This window comes from Erinaceus europaeus, chromosome 11 (genome assembly GCF_950295315.1).
Source record: "Erinaceus europaeus chromosome 11, mEriEur2.1, whole genome shotgun sequence".
NCBI classification, from domain to species: domain Eukaryota; kingdom Metazoa; phylum Chordata; class Mammalia; order Eulipotyphla; family Erinaceidae; genus Erinaceus; species Erinaceus europaeus.
This window is the reverse complement of record NC_080172.1, coordinates 42,653,777-42,670,709: the sequence shown is the minus strand read 5'-3', so window position 1 is coordinate 42,670,709 and position 16,933 is coordinate 42,653,777. Positions and strand designations below refer to the sequence as shown.

General features: G+C 41.1%; 1 protein-coding gene across 19 annotated transcripts in view; it reads right to left on the bottom strand.

Annotated features, from left to right (window-relative positions):
* The window catches only part of CAMTA1 (calmodulin binding transcription activator 1), a 1,087,698-nt gene that overhangs the window by 623,226 nt on the left and 447,539 nt on the right, over window positions 1–16,933 (bottom strand). Inside the window, exon 5 of one of the 19 annotated variants that reach the window (XM_060201395.1) lies at window positions 417–507. The exons of 17 other annotated variants lie outside the window; for them this stretch is intronic. In XM_060201395.1, coding sequence (XP_060057378.1) covers window positions 432–507 — 76 coding nt within the window. In that variant the 3' untranslated portion in view covers window positions 417–431. Of the gene's footprint in view, window positions 1–416; window positions 508–12,642; window positions 12,719–16,933 lie in introns of those variants that run through there. One more of the 19 variants, XM_060201396.1, reaches the window with a different exon arrangement.

The following is a 16,933-nucleotide window of genomic DNA, read 5'->3' as shown; positions in this document are numbered from 1 at the left end:
TATTGGAGCCTGAGGGCTTTTAAACTAGAAGTAGGCCTCTTAGCTTAATTCCTCACTCTGACCAAGAGATAAAGCAAGGTGGGGCAGAGATAATCTGGTGGTTATACAAAGAGTCTCTCATAGCCCCACTGCTAGGCAACTGAGTTATAGATCTCTGAATTTCCTGCTTAGTTCTCTGTCCCCTCGTGTCAGGACAGGGCATCCCCACCCCCCACCTCCACCCCTGCTGCTCCAGATTCTGAGGGCAGTAGCAATGGAGAATCACAGTTGTATTTGGTGAGTCTTAGGGGAGTCCTCTCCTCCCTTCAGCCATCTTTTTGTTGGTGAAACAGACTGGAGGCGGTGTCTCAACTAGTAAACTGCTGGAATGTTACCAGCCACTTAATCTCTCCACAGGCTCCTCTCTATCTATGAGCCACATGTGTTTGCACTCACCGGTGATTTGGGGTTCCTGAAGTTGTTCTAGTCCTGTCTTGTTGCGGTCCCAGTTGGTCTCCTTTGGTATTCCTAGTTGAGAGGAGAGAAACACAGCTGCTGCTGCTCCATAACCCAGCCTCCAGAAGTTTCCTTTCATTTCCTTTTGCTTCCCACTATCTCTGAAATTATAGTTCACAGGTGATTTGCATAACTGTCTATTCTTGCTTTGTCTTTTTTTTTTCCTTTTGTTTTGTTTGTTTTTGGAGTAGAAGTGTTGCTTAGCTAACTGGTTTGGTTGAACTGCATTAATCTTTGCTTCAGTTGCTATTGTTGTATTTTCTGAGGTTTGTGACTTCATTCATGAAAAGACTTTAGCTTAGTTTGGCTTGTACTCTCACAACACAACAACTGAAAATGATAGGACAGAAAAATGCAAACCATATCAACAACAACAACAACATAAAATTAAATCATGAGCAAATAAAAACTGCTACCACAATGAATCAGGGTAGGAGCTCAGAAGAAACTACAACTAAGTCTAAGCAAATATAAATAAGTAAGTATTCAACCAATAATTGACCTATTTATTAATCACAGATGAGGACATCTATTGAGAAAAAGGCTATCAGAAATAGGGAAATAAACTATGAGACACTCAAGGAAAATACTAGCCACCTCAAGGTAATTAAAGAACTGAAAGCTGAAATAGCCGAACCAAGAGGTCAGCTAGTAGAACAAGCTAGTTCTGTAACACCAAGGTAAAAAAAAAAAAAAAAAAAAAAAAAAAAAGCTGAACTGAAGAAGGAAGCTAAGGGAAAGGAAAGAAGATTAACAGAAGCAGAAAACAGAATTAGCTAGACAGAGGATGAGTTAAAGAAATCTAAGAAGTAAAAGAGCTAAAAAAGAGATTGAGAGACACTGAAAACAACAACAGAGACATATGTGATAATCTCAAAAGAACTAACATTTGCATAATTGGCCTACCAGAGGAAGAAAGAGAAAAAGGGGAAACTACAGACCAATATCTCTAATGACATAGATGCCAAAATATTGAACAAGACCCTCGGCAACCAGATAGAGCAGTATACCAAAAAGATTGTCCATCACAAACAAGTGGGATTTATCCCAGGAATGCAAGGTTGGTTCAATATACATAAGTCAATCAATGTCATTCACCACATCAGTAAAAGCAAAACCAAAAACCACATGATTATCTCAATAGATGCGGAGAAAACCTTTGACAAAATCCAGCCCATTCATGCTCATAACACTACAAAAATTGAGAATAGATGGAAAAATCCTCAAGTGGAGGGAGGAGGGACACAGACCTTTGGTGGTGGGTAATGGATGTTAATATACACTCCTATTAACTTAAAGTCTCACAAATCACTATTTAGTTAATATACAGGGGGAAATGGATTGAATGTCTCAAACTTTCTGATGCATAGACCATAGGCTGAGTATATGTTCCTTCAATGTAAGCACTTAAGACTTCAAATTGGTAATCAGATCGAATTTTAACAATGGGCTCAAATTGTTAATAAATTTCTAATAATGACTTGCTCTTTGAAATATTAAATCTCTTATAATCTTAAACCAGGGAGAATAGAAGCAACTGGTGGTCTTACTTTATAAGATACTGCTATATATAAATAGCAGAAAAGGACATAAATTATGGTGAGGTCTTTTATAATACAGGAAATCCTAACAATGGGATTTTCAATGTTACCCCAATTACCAAATAATTCAGTTATAGCAATAACTATCTATTGCCTTCTTAAACCCTAAGACAGTAGGAATCTTCCCCATTCTCTATAAAGCCCATAAATCTCCATGTACTGGAATCTCTATGGTGGGGCTCATTTTCCTGCATGCTTCTCTCAAGTCATACCAACTGATACTGTATCTGCTGATCCCAACCTAATCAATGCAACCAGTACCACCTCAGCATGCTTCACTTCAGACTGTGTCCAGAGACTTCAGGGATGAAATGTCAACCCTGCACCCTCATTAATCTGGTGAGACCTTTCCTAGCTCATAGGACTCCCTAACTCCATTTCAGGCAGTGTACTTCTTAACAAAACCTCAAAACCTAGATAAAGACCAGGGCCCATGAGAAAGGGCATATGCACATGTATCCAGAAATTAGGGGAAAATATAAACCTTAAAACAAAACTGCACAATAATTTGCAGTGAGTCAATAAATGCAGCAAGCCAGTAGAAAGACCTAAAAAGATACCTTAACGTACCTAATGAAACAGTTTCTACTTAGACCTAGATACCCTCCTCACCTACCTTCTAGTGCATGTCCCTCAATCACTCCAAAGCTAACCCTGTCAGACAAAGTAAGGACTACAAAAGCTGAATAAGGGCAAGGGACTGGCATACTTTAATGATGACTCTTTAGTCACTACCAGGCCACCCATCACCTGGGGCCCTAGTCAGGGAGTCCTGGGATTCCCACACAGACATGATGGGCCTCAACCTCTAGCAGATCCATCTATCAGTGGCTAGAGGAATCATCCATCAGATACAACATAATGGACCCATCTGTGGACCTCTATCAGACCTTGACCTCAATGTGGATCAACAGTGGTTGGGAATATTCCGTTATCCGAAGGGAGATTGGGCAATATACTCTTCCATCCAAGGAAGATGGGTCCTGAAATTAGTGCAGCCTGGAATGTTCCTAGCCATGGTCACAGAATGCAAGCTCAGACCTATAGGGATGCAGAGGTTACATAGGCTCCACTGCTGAATATGGGCCCCAGATCAAATTCATTTGGTTTACAGTTAACAATATTTATATACTTTCCCCATATTTGGGAGCTACTCTCTTCCCTGATCCAGCTTTCTAGTCCTTTTTCTAACTATGACACCATCTGGTCCACCTGCAAGTTATATGTCAGGTGAAGGCAAAAACTAGTAAAGTCATGGGCCCTCTAGATATTTCCAAAATGGAGACTCCAAATCTTCATCTGCAATGTTCTTGCCTTTAGGTTCCTGATTAGTCAATAATTTATTTGGCTTAATATCTTAACTCTTTTTTAGCCACCAGGTTCCAGATGCTACCATGATGCCAACCTGACTTCCCTAGGCAGATGACCCCCCCATGTGTCCTGGAGCCCCCCAGATTCCTGACTCACTAGGGCAAGAGAGAGACAGGCTGGGAATATAGATCAACTCGCCAGAGCCCATGTTCAGTGTAGAAGCAATTACAGTAACCAGACCTTCCAACTTCTGCATTACACAATGATTCTGGGTCCATACTCCCAAAGGATAAAGAATAGGGAAGCTATCAAGGGAGGGGGTTGGATATGGTGTTCTGGGTGTAAGCACTGTGTAGAAATGTACCCCTCTTATACTATATTTTTTTCAGTTATTTCTATTTTACAAATAATTTTTTTAAGTCTGGCAGAATTCAAGGCCAGGCACACACACCAGTTTAAGCACACATAGTACTAAGCTCAAGGGCCCACCCAAGAAACCAGGTTCAAGCCCCTCTCCCTTGCCCTTCTCCCCACCTGCAGCAGGGACACTTCATGAGTGGTGAGGCAGATCTGCAAATGTCTATCTTTCTCTCTCCTTTCTATCTCCCACTCCTCTCTCAATTTCTCTCTGTCCTATTGAGTTAAATGAGAAAAAAAAAAAAAGGAGGGGATGGCTACCAGGAGCTTTGGCTTTGTAGTGTCAGCACTGAGCCCCATTGTTAAGCCTGGAGGCAAAAAAAAAAAGTTTTATTGAATTCACCAGTGAGCCCATCTGAGTCTGCCTTTCTGGTTGGAAATATATATATATATATTTAATTTTTTAAAATACTGGTATTCTATCTTCTTTTTTCTGTTATTAGTTTTTATGTCTTCTTTTCTTTTTTCTTAACCAGAGTAGGTGTTTATCAATAACTATTTTCAAATTTTCTTTTTCTCTATTACTGTCCTATGATGGTGGTCGTATGTGAGGGTGGATTATTTACCTTAAAGGTGAAGGAATTGAGTTTGGAGTATTCTTGAGAGATTCACAGTGGTCTGACCTTGCTACTGCAGTTCACATTTATTTTTAAATGTATTTATTAATGAAAGAGACAGAAGATCAGAGCAACACTCCAGCACATGTGACACAGGATATAAAACTTGGAACCTCACACTTTTAAGTCCAATGCTCTAGCCACTTTAGACACCTTAGAAATGCCTTAGACTCCAAGGTCCCCAATTCTGTCCCAGCACCAACATAAGTCATAGCTCCAGCATCACCATAAGTCATAGCTGAGCAATGCTCTGAATATTCATCTCTCTCTCTCTCCCCCCTCTTAAAAAAATAAATAAAATATTGATTTATTTCACAAAAGACAGTCAGATAGACCAAAGCATCACTCTAACACATGCAAAATTCACATTTATATTACTATATTGTATTACATCCAAAGTCATCTGCTTTTTAAAAAAAAAAAGCATCTTGATTAAGTGTCAGGATCTAAGTCTAGAAACCTGTGACTGCTTTTTGTGCCCCAAAGTAGACGCTCAGACAGAAGGTCCTGGACTGTCAGCCTCAGGATCTATTTGTCCCTACCTTCAAGTAATACTAACAGGGAAAAGTACAAATGAGTTGGAAGTCAAAACCAGCTAGTATTGGGCCCTGGTAGCTGAACTCAAAGGACTCGTACTCCAGCATATGTGGAGTCCTCTAATTCCAAGGCTCACTCCACAGTCACGTAGATTTTTCCATGAGACTCTAAAATAATTATATTCTAACCTTTAAAAATATTTATTTTACATGTGATTTAATAATGATCAACAAGATTGTGTAGTACGAGGGGTAAAATTCCATATAATTCCTACTACTAGAGTTCTGTATTCCATCCCCTCCATTGGAAGCTTCCCTATTCTTTATCCCTCTGGGAGTATGCACTGAAGATCTCTATAGGGTGCAAAAAGTGGGATGTCTGGCTTGTGTAATTGCTTCTCTGCTGAACATGGGCATTGATGGGTCGATCCACACCCCAGCACGGGCATTGATGGTCGATCCATACCCCATGTTCCTATCTTTCCTTGGTGGGTTAGGGCTCTGGGGAGGTGAGGTTCCAGGACACATTAGTGAAGTCATATATTGTATCTTGAAACAACCTCAGAATTTTCAGACCACAAAGGTAAAACCCCCTCAGAAGAATACCCTTCCCATAGACTCTCAACAGGCCACAAAGGAAACTGGGCTTTTCTGAGTCACCCCCAGCTTCTGGAGTCCACAAATTCCCAGGAGTATGCCTTCTAAGTTACTCCCAAATCCAAATGCCCTGATCTCAGTTTCTCTTCTATTGGGTTTTGTCTGCACACCTGACCCCTAGCTAGGTGAAGACACTCAGTGCCAAGGGCATCTCACTTGAAAAGAATCCTCTTCATCTGCATTATTCCAGCCTTTATGTTCATGATTAGTCAACAACTTGTTTGGCTTTATATATTAACTCTCTTTTCAAGATGCTAGCATGATGCCAACCAGAATTCCCTGGACATAAAACCCCACCAATGTGTCCTGGAGCTCCAATTCCTCAGAACCCCATCCCACTAAGGGAAAAGAAAGGCAGGCTGAAAGTATGGATTGACCTGTCAACGCCCATGTTCAAGGGAAAGCAATTACAGAAGCCAGGCCTTCTACCTTCTGCATCCTACAATGAACTTGGGTCCATACTCCCAGAGGGTTAAAGAATAAGAAAGCTATTAAGGGAGGGGATGGGATACGGAGTTCTGGTAGTGGGAATTGTGTGGAGTTGTACCACTCTTATCCTATGGTTTTGTCAGTGTTTCCTTTTTATAAAGGAAAGGGAAGGAAAGGAAAGGAAAGGAAAGGAAAGGAAAGGAAAGGAAAGGAAAGGAAAGGAAAGGAAAGGAAAGGAAAGGAAAGGAATCCTAATTGACAAAATCCTGTTCATCATCACCCCTGCCCCAGTGTCCAAAGATGGGGAATTTGAGGTCAGAAAAGACAAAAGGGAGGGTATTGACTCAAGAAAAGTAGCAGAAATATAGTCCCAGGATGGTGTGACAAGGCCAAGATGCTTCTACTAACACCACCACTACCAGTGGTCTTCCTACTATATTTCAGGGTTTACCAATAATCCATTAACTCCACAAAGTGAGCAGAGATACTACATGCAGAGGTGTAGTGAAAGGATGGTAAAAATCAGCAACAATGAAATGCACGTTTGAATAATACTGCTATGAACATCGAGGTGCATATGTCCTTGAGAATTAGTATGTTCATGTCCTTTGGACATATGTGTAAGAGTGGTGGTGCTAGACCATAAGGTATTTCCATTTTTATTTGTTTAAGGGCTCTCCAAACTGTTTTCCATAAGAGCAGTACTTGTTTGCATCCTTACCAACAGGGTAAAAGAATTACTTTTGCCCACATCCTTGCCAACACTTGTCATTTCTTCTTTTGTTGATGTTCACAACAGCCAAAGAGTAAAAGTGGAAACAACCTGAATACCAATCAAAGGACAACTGGACAGAAAAGTTATCAGACATATACTCAGTAGAATACTACATTACAATTTGAAAAGATGATATTGTGCCCTTCAGGGAAAAATGGATGAAAGTGGAGGTGATCATAATCAGTGAAGTAAATAAGGAAGGAAAAGACAATGACTGGGTAGTTTCATTCATATATGAAATAGAAATGAAACACATGAAGAGAAGGTGGGGTCAAGAGCACATGGTATGAAGCACAAGGACCGGCATAAGGATCCTAGTTCGAGCCCCCGGCTCCCCACATGCAGGGGGGTCAGGTTGATTCACAAGTGGTGAAGCAGGTCTGCAGACGTCTATCTTTCTCTCCCCCCGCCCCCGTCTTCCCTTCCTCTCTCCATTTCTCTCTGTATTATCCAATAACAACAAGAACAATGATAAAACAACAAGGGCAACAAAAGGGGAAGAAATAACCTCCAGGAGCAGTGGATTCATGGTGTAGGCACCAAGCGCCAAGTGATAACCCTGTGGGTGAGAGAAAGAAGGAAAGAAAGAAAGAAAGAAAGAAAGAAAGAAAGAAAGAAAGAAAGATTGAAAGAAAGAGAGAGAGAAGGGGGGAAGTGAGGGAGGGTGGAAAGAAAGCAAGAAAGCAAGAAAGCAAGAAAGCAAGAAAGAAAGAAAGGGATTCCAAGACTGTGAAAATGATGGCTATTGTTGGAGATGGGAGGCTGAAGACACAGAACTTTGGTGGTAGATGTGATATGGAACTATACCCTGTAATATCGCAATTTTATAAACTTTTATTAAATGACTAATAATAGAAAAAGAAGCAATGTGTTTGAGAAATTCTAGTGTGTGTTAAGGGTCTTCCATGGCCCCCTGCTTTCTGAAGTTGTGATGGCATTATACAGAGTCTATTGGTCCAAGACTTGCAGATGGTCAAAGAGGTTCCAGGGGACTGTGCCTGCTCCCTCAGAAGGATGGGGCCTCCAGGACACAGTCCTGACAAGGAGACATTGGGTCAGTCTGTGGGTTGATCTAGAGCCCCTCCAGGATACAGCCCCACTTTGATGGTTCAGGGTGGCTGTGAGACACACACCAGGGATTCTAAATGTTGGTCAGGTGGTAGAATAGTTTTTGCCAATGAAATCTCACCCAGATGGAAGAAGCACTCTCTGGATGATCTGGGAATATCACTTCCTTCAACACCAGCAGCAGGAAGGCTCTTCAGACCACACTGAAAACCATAAATTATGTGAGTGGCGAGGTCATCTCTTAATAGGGGATATCAGATCTCCACTTTTCCAATTAGCAACCTGTGTCTGAGAAAGTCACTTCAGACCCTGGTAGATCACAGATTCCTCTTATGTACAATGGGCACACCCTTAAAGCAGTGCCTCATTACACTCTAGTAAGCAGAAGTTCTACTTTTTTAAATTTTTTCACCAGAGCCCTGCTCAACTCTGCTTTATGGTGGTGCTAGGGTTTGAACCTAGAACACTGAAGCCTCCGACATGAAAATCATTTTTCATAAGCACTGTGCTATCTTCCTGCTATAACCAGAAATCCTTAAGTACCAGCTATGTATATGATGAGTACTCAAATGTGGAGATGAATAAAGTTTAGACTAGCAAATATCAATACATGCAAGATGCTGGGAGATAAGAAAGAATCATTAGTAGAACTCAGAAAGACATGGCACCAAGGCAAAGAAAAGAGGCGGTGGCCAGGGGAGATGTGGAACAGTGGATGGGGATTCTGAACTACATGTTTGTATGCAGACACATACACATAAAAACAGGCACACACACAGCCACACAAGCATACAAATTACATACAAAAAGAGACATACAAATTCAGGCACACAAACAGAGACAGAGAGACAGCTCAGAGTAAGACCAGAGCAGTGTAACTTCAACCTCCTCCTTATGCCCATATGAAGCTGAGGAAAAATGGAAGTGCAGTTCTGCAGGGGTGCCCTCCAGGTGAGAGCCTGAGGCCAAGCAACAGGGTCCAGAGCAACATTGTGGGTCCCCAAGGACAAGAGAGCAACCCTCAGTGTCTCTACCTATACCCCAACAGGTTGTGAGTCCCCAGGCAGGTAGGTACAGCAGCCCTTCTCCACCAGCCCAGGGATGCCCCTCCCTCCAGCCCAATCCATGCCAACACTCACTCAGCCTTGTAAAGCTAAGCACATTTTGGAAAGGTTGGAATTCCACATTTTAATTTTTATTACAGCTTAATACAACACAGAGACCATTTGGCATGGTGCCTTTCTGCTGAATGCATGAACATTTTAATGGAATTGGGTTATCATATGCATGTGTGGCCAACTGTTCAAACAAGACACTGTCTGGCTTTCTTGAAGACCTTAGCAGGTGGAAGGAAACAGAAAAGTAAAGAATAGTAGCACCAGTGTCAAAACATTTCTGCACCAAAACCAGTCTCCATCGTTCTATCGTTTTATTGACATGCACCTATGTCCCCATCACATATTCCATGATGTTAAAACCACTCTCTATATCACAGCCAGATGTCAGTGACCCTGACTATTATCTTTCCCAGAGTGCTCATGAGGACAGGAAGTGACACCTGTACACTAGAAAGGAGACTTGTACTTTATCACCCTGCCAAACTGTCTCTCACTGTTTCTCACTTTCTCTCGTAAGTGTGCATGTAGAGAGAAAAGGAGAGAAAAAGAGACTCCAACAAATGCCACCATCACTTACATTTTTTAAAATAAATTATCAATTTTCTTAATTGTTTTAGAGCTAGAGTATTAAAAATTCTTTAGCATTTTCTAAATGGTTTCCAAAAAGAAATTAGGGAGGAACCTCTCACTAATTTTGGGATTGAGTCAAGCTGGGTGCAAAGTCAACTGGAAATTGATGAAAGCCCACATGGACCTGAGCATCCAAGGGTAGGCTGTGGTCTTTTGCCCTTGAGCCTCCTGCTTGAACTAGCTATGTCTGTCCCTCCAGAACTTTGCATCAATTATTCCTGACTTCTATCTCCCAGGAAGGACCCCTGCTCTAATCCTCCTAGCTTCCCAGCTTCAGTGAGTCACTCAGCTGAATAGAACTGTCCTTCTGTTTGACCCTGTTGGGAGAAACTGAGATGATCAGACCTGGAGCTCTGCTCCCCATTCTCCTGAAAGAGTTCTCTTGGGGTCCCCATGCACCCAGTGGGCTGAGTCTCTGACCAGGTCCTGGTAGGCTTATCTGAGTCAAGGGAATGTGGTTTTAGTCCCTTCTGGAAATTTAGAATCAAAGAAAAAGCCTTCCAAGTTACCTTCTTCCTCATATGAGGCACTTGCAAACAGTAACTCTTTGAAAACGGGCTTTGTGTATTTTCATGTACCCAAGATTTATGGAAATAATTAAGAAATTTGATTACAATTCAATTGTGGCTGTTTACTTGGAGAACAAACCCTTTTCATGAACACTCCTTCACACTGACTAATGCACAGGAGTTTCTTTTTATTTTTAAAGCATAAATTTTCCTTGTTGATAGTGAGTTGTTATAGTGGCTGCAGCTGGGACTGGTTCTGCTAAGTTTCCAATCTAATAAGTTTTGCAGAAGAATAATACAACCGTTTCCCTTGCCTGACAGAGTCACTCCTTCAGGGAAAGAGGGCTTGGAGAGTTTTCTTAGCAGGCCTCCCTAAGGGACCATTTTTCCTCAGGAGACTGAGAGGTGGTGTGAAATAGAGAGGATCAGCTCATATATCAACTGTAGAGGGTCTGACATTGACAATAGCAACAAAAGATACCGAGGGACCAGGCAGAGCTCCCAAAAGCACCTTGGAAGTGGTAGTGTAAGGGAACCTCACTGGCACTGTTGGGCCCCTTTGGCTCCTGCTCATTTCAGTTAGTCCCTGTTGGACCCTGCTAAATTACTCTGAGGTCCCCAAGCCTTCTAGTTTAGCAAGAAGAAAAGTCCATCACTATCTTCATCCTTCAAATAAAGACCATTAAAAAATCTTTGATGGGAACCCTCCTGCACTGCTGGTGGGAATGTAGATTGGTCCAATCTCTGTGGAGAACAGTCTGAAGAACTCTCAGGAGGCTAGAAATGGACCTACCCTATGGTCCTGCAATTCCTCTCCTGGGGATTATATCCTAAGGAACCCAACACACTCATCCAAAAAGGTCTGTGTACACATATGTTCTTGGCAGCACAATTTGTAATAGCCAAAACCTGGGAGCAACCCAGGTGTCCCACAACAGATAAGTGGCTGAGCAAGTTGTGGTATATATACACAATGGAATACTACTCAGCTACAAAAAAAAAAAAAGGTAACTTTACCATTTTCAGCTAATCTTAGATGTACCTTGAAAAATTCATGTTAAGTGAAATAAGTCAGAAACAGAAGAATGAATATGGGATGATCTCACTCTCAGGCAGAAGTTGAAAAACAAGATCAGAAGAGAAAACACAAGTAGAACCTGAACTGGAATTGGCATATTGCACCAAAATAAAAGACTCTGGGGTGGGGGTGGGGAGAGAATACAGGTCCAAGAAGGATGACAGAGGACCTAGAGGGGTTGTATTGTTATATGGAAAACTGAGAAATGTTACACATGTACAAACTATTGCATTTACTGTGGGATGTAAAACATTAATTCTCCAATAAAGAAATCAAAAAAATAATAATCAGACTAAAAAAAAGTCTTTGATGGGACCAAGTAGTGGTCCACCAAGTAGAGCACACATATTATAGGGCACAAGGATCCAGGTTCAAGACCCTGGTCCCTACCTGCAAGAGGAAGCTTTATAAGTGGTGAAGCAGTGCTTCAGGTACCTCTCTCTCTCTCTTTATGTCTCTATCCAAGATAAATAAAATATTTATAAAATAAAGTAATGAAATAAATACGAAATCGGTGACAAATGTGCACCATGTGTGCATGTGCATTACACGTCTGTTTATCTGAAAACTGGTACAAAAAAAGAGCCACCCTGACATGAACTGAGCACCTGCTACCCCTGGAGCTCTAAATAGGTGCTTTACTTTCTATTCACACGTAATTGCCATGACCCATGAAGCAGGACTACAATTTTCAGTTAGGGTAAATGTGTCCAGGGTCACATGACAGGGAGGAAGGAAGTGAAATACCAGAACAGTTATGCTACCCTTCTAGAAGATGAAGGCTGCCTCTGAGTTCTGCACCAGCTCAGTTGAAGGGTGACATAGTGCAGCCCTTCATTCAGGGCCAAGTCCATAGGCCTCCTGTTATGCAGACTGTTCTCAGCTTCACTTTGGCATGAAAGGATGGACAGGGCTGCTCCATTTCCCCCTGAGAAGCATAGAAGAAGCTAATTTTAACACAGAGAGCCTCAGGTTTCTGGTGCAGAAGAACATCTCTAAACACTTGATAGTTCCCAACCTAGAAATCACAGAGAACCTGCAATGAACCACAGACAGAGAGCTGCATTGCCAACCCTCACACCTTTTGACCAAGGCCCCAGGGATGTCTGTCACTCATGGGCACTTTTCCAGGAAGCTGATGTCCTTCCTGCTGCCCAGTGCATGTCTTCCTGCCTCCTCAGGAAAAGTCTGTGAGAATGAAGGCATAGGGGGTAGGGGAGAACTGCAGCCTGATGAGCCTGTTGTTTAAAGACACTGGAAAGGTCCTAGGAACCACACCACCACCACCACCACCACCACCACCACCACCACCACCACCACCACCACCACCACCAGATGCACTCCTGCTGCTCACTGCCCTCAGTCACTCACCTCCTTTGCATAGCCCTTTGTTCATCCAAACTCTGTGTCTTCCTCCTACCATAATCCCAGGATGCCACTTGCTGATGTTCCCCACACCTTCATCTCCCTCAGAGATCTTCTCATTTTATGAGAGAGAGAGAGATATCAAAGCCATACCCAGGCCCTCAAGTGTGCAAGGCACTGGCTCTATCACTGAGCCATCTCCTTGGCCCTCAAAGTTCTCCTGGATGGAGAAGCACTGAAATTTTTCTTTTTTTAAATATTTATTTATTTATTCCCTTTTTGTTGCCCTTGTTTTATTGTTGTAGTTATTGTTGTCTGTCTTCGTTGTTGGATAGGATAGAGAGAAATGGAGAGAGGAGGGGAAGACAGAGAGGAGAAGAGAAAGATAGACACCTGCAGACCTGCTTCACCGCCTGTGAAGGGACTGCAGGTGGAGAGCCTGGGGCTCGAACTGGGATTCTTATGCTGGTCCTTGCACTTTGTGCCATGTGTGCTTCACACACTGCACTACTGCTTGACTCCTGAAAATTTTCATTTCTGTTGGCTTCAACCTAAACTTTTCATGACAGAAAAAAACAAAAAGTAGTGTGAAGGGATAGAATGAGAGGAAAAAGTAAACAGCATCAGAAACAACCCAAATGCCCATCAATGGATAAACAGATAAGCAAAGGTAGTCTAACCAGACATTGGGGTGTTATTACTCAGTCATAAGAAGCTATTAACTGATATAACATAAATGACTTTAAATGTTTGATAAGATTAAATATGTCAAACAGAAAAATCATCTATTATTTGACTGGTAGAAAATTCATATAATAGGCAAATCTCTGGGGACAGAAAAAAAGATTAGTGCCTCCCAAGAGTTACAAAAGGGATGAACATGGACTGCTTAATAAATTTGAATATTTTTACTTCAGAGTCATTTAAATGACTTGGAACTAAATAAACATGTGTACAGCCTTGTGAATGCACTAACCATATATATTTTAAATGATCAATTTTGTCATGTGATTTTCATCTCAGTAAAAAATGTTTTTGAGGAAAAAATTTGAAGAAATAATCCATAGGAAGGAGTGCCTCAAGGGCAGAAACTATTTCAGTCCAATCAATACTTGTTGGTCACTTAGTCAATGTCAACCCTGTGTTCACTGTGAGTTATAGTGAGGAACACAGAAGCAGAAACAAACAATCACAGAATCATAGTAGGAGGTGAGTGTTGATGGGAGCCTGAAAGATGAAAATTAACCTTGGACAGGGATAAAGTAAAGGGGAAGTTAAAAACATTTGGGGCAGAGAGCGAGAAGCAGAAGCAAACTATAGATTGGATGGGGCCACATTTCTAAATTAACACAATTGAACATATTCTTAACATCTCACTGCTGCTGAAAATGACAGATGAGATTCCAGCCTTCATTGAACTGGCCACTGGACAAATGGAACAAGGAAGAAGAAGTATTTTCCTCTAGTTCCAGGAGAATGAGTTGGAAACAAATTTATCAAGAAGTGAACTAGTCAACATAGGAGAACAATGATAGAAGACAAAGAGGAAGTAACAAATCTATGATTATAAAAAGACTGTTAGCAAACCTCACTCAGAAATTTTTATATTGAATAAACTATATAAATAGGTAAAGAAGTTTTGAATGACAGTTAATAAGCTTGTTCAAGGAGCCCACCAAATAAATAATACACAGTTTAATATCCATATTTATTGACACCAATACTGGTATAAAAACATTAAGGATCATCAAACTGAAAAACTTCTGCACAGCAAAAATAAAACAAAACAAACCACTACCCAAACAAAGAGACCTCCCACAGAATGGCAGAATATTTTTACATACCATACATCAGACAGAGGCTAGTAACCAAAATATATAAAGAGCTCACAAAACTCAACAACAAGAAAACAAATGACCCATCCAAATATGGGGAGAGGATATGAATTTAATATTCAGTAGCAAAGAGATCCAAAAGGCCAACAAACATATGAAAAAAAATGCTCCAAGTCATTGCTTGTCAGAGAAATGCAAATAAAGACAATAATGATATATCACTTCATTCATGTGAGAATGTCCTACATCAGAAAAGGTAGCAGCAACAAATGCTGGAGAAGTTGTGAGGTCAAAGGGACTGTCCTGCACTGTTGGTGGGAATGTCAATTGGTCTAACCCCTGTGGAGAACAGTCTGGAGAACCCTCATAAGGCTAGAAGTGGACCTACCCTATGATCCTGCAATTTCTCTCCTGGGAATATACCCTAAGGAAACAAACACATCCATCCAAAAATATTTGTGTATACCTGTGTTCATAGTAGCACAATTTGTAATAGCCAAAATGTGGAAGCAACCCAGGTGTCCAACAACAGAAGAGTGGCTGAGCAAGTTGTGTTTTATATACACAATGCAATACTACTCAGGTATTAAAAATGGTGATTTCACCTTCTTCACTCCATCTTGGATGGAGCTTGAAGAAGTCATGTTAAGTGAGATAAATCAGAAACAAAAGGATGAATATGGGATGAGTTCACTCATAGAAGTTGAAAAACAAGACCAGAAGGGAAAACACTAAGCAGAACTTGGACTGGAGTTGGTGTAATGCACCAAAGTAAAAGCCTCTGAGGTGGGTAGGGGGAGGGTTCAGGTCCTGGAATATGAGGGCAGAGGAGGACCTAGTGGAGGTTGAACTGTTATTTGGAAACTGGGAAATGTTACACAAGTAGAAACTATTGTTTTGCTGTCAACTGTAAACCATTAATCCCCCAAATAAAGAAATTAAAAAAACATTAAGGATTACAGACCACACACTTTACTATGCACAAGGACCCAGACTCAAGACTCTGGCAACCCATGGGAATACTATATATAGAGGAAGCATTGTGAACAGGGGAGTGGTGCTAGAATGTATTTTCATTTGTCTATCTTTCTATCTGAAATTGAAAATTAAATAAAAGAGTCCACCAGAAATGATGAAATCAAAAAGGCACAAAATCCTAATAGCAAAAAAAGGAAAAAAAAGATTAAAGAAAAATTACTAGTATCATATAGATTATGTTCTCCAAGTAAGTTAGTTGTATTAAAGATCAAACACTCAGTTTGAAAATAGTAACCAACAGAAAAATCTCTATATTGTAGAAATCAGCTTTAAATAACTCAAAAACAAAACAGAGGAACTTATGAAATGCCTATTGATTTTTTTCTTTAAAAAAAAATACAACTGGCAAAATTCTGATGAAAACAGTGTTACACTAGGAGTAAAAACCATAAGCTAGAGGCTTTAGAAAGTAAATCATTATGGAGAGGATATTACAGAAAGAGAAATAATATTCTTATAAACATGGAAAAACTGAAGCAGCAGAGACTATATACTGGGCTTGAATGGTATTACTATTTAAATAGTTTTCTCTTGACCAAAGCATAATATAGCCTGAAACTAACGGAGTCTGGACACCAACTCTTAACAGGAATTTTTTTTTTTTACTAGCCAGCTCTGGCTTATGTTGATACAGGGGACTGAAACTGGTTCTTTGGAGCCTAAAGCATGAGAATCTCTTTGCATAATCATTATACTGTATACCCCCTACACACACACACACACACACTATAAGGACATCTTAAGAAATGAGAGAGCCAATAGCACCCATGAACACAGAAACAAAACTCCTTAACAAAAGCCTATTTAACCTAGGACAAAATGGTAAAAGAATTGACTCAACATGAAATAAATGAATTTTCCAGCCATTACATCATCTCCCCAGACAATAACTTGGGTCCAACTGCATATCAGATGTCAAGCGAAGGCAAAAACTAGTAAAGTCATGGGCCCTTTGGATTATAACTAAAACAGACCCACTAGGTATTTCCAAAATGGAGACCCCAAATCTTCATTTGCAATATTATTGCCTTTAGGTTCCTGATTAGTCAACAATTTGTTCAGCTTAATATCTTAACTCTTTTTCAGCCACCAGGTTCCAGATGCTACCATGATGTCAACTGAACTTCGCAGGGCAGATGACCCCACCAATGTGTCCTAGAGCCCCACTTCCCCAGAGCTATGCCCCACTAGGGAAAGAGAGAGACAGACTGGGAGTATGGATTGACCTGCCAAAGCCCACATTCAGTGGAGAAGCAATTACAGAAGCCAGACCATCCACCTTCTGCACCCCATAATGATCCTGGATCCATACTCCTAGAGGGTTAAAAAATAGGAAAGGTGGGGGTCAGGCGGTGGCGCAGTGGGTTAAGCGCATATGGCGCAAAGCGCAGGAACCGGTGTAAGGATCCCGGTTCGAGCCCCCGGCTCCCCACCTTCAGGGGAGTCGTTTCACA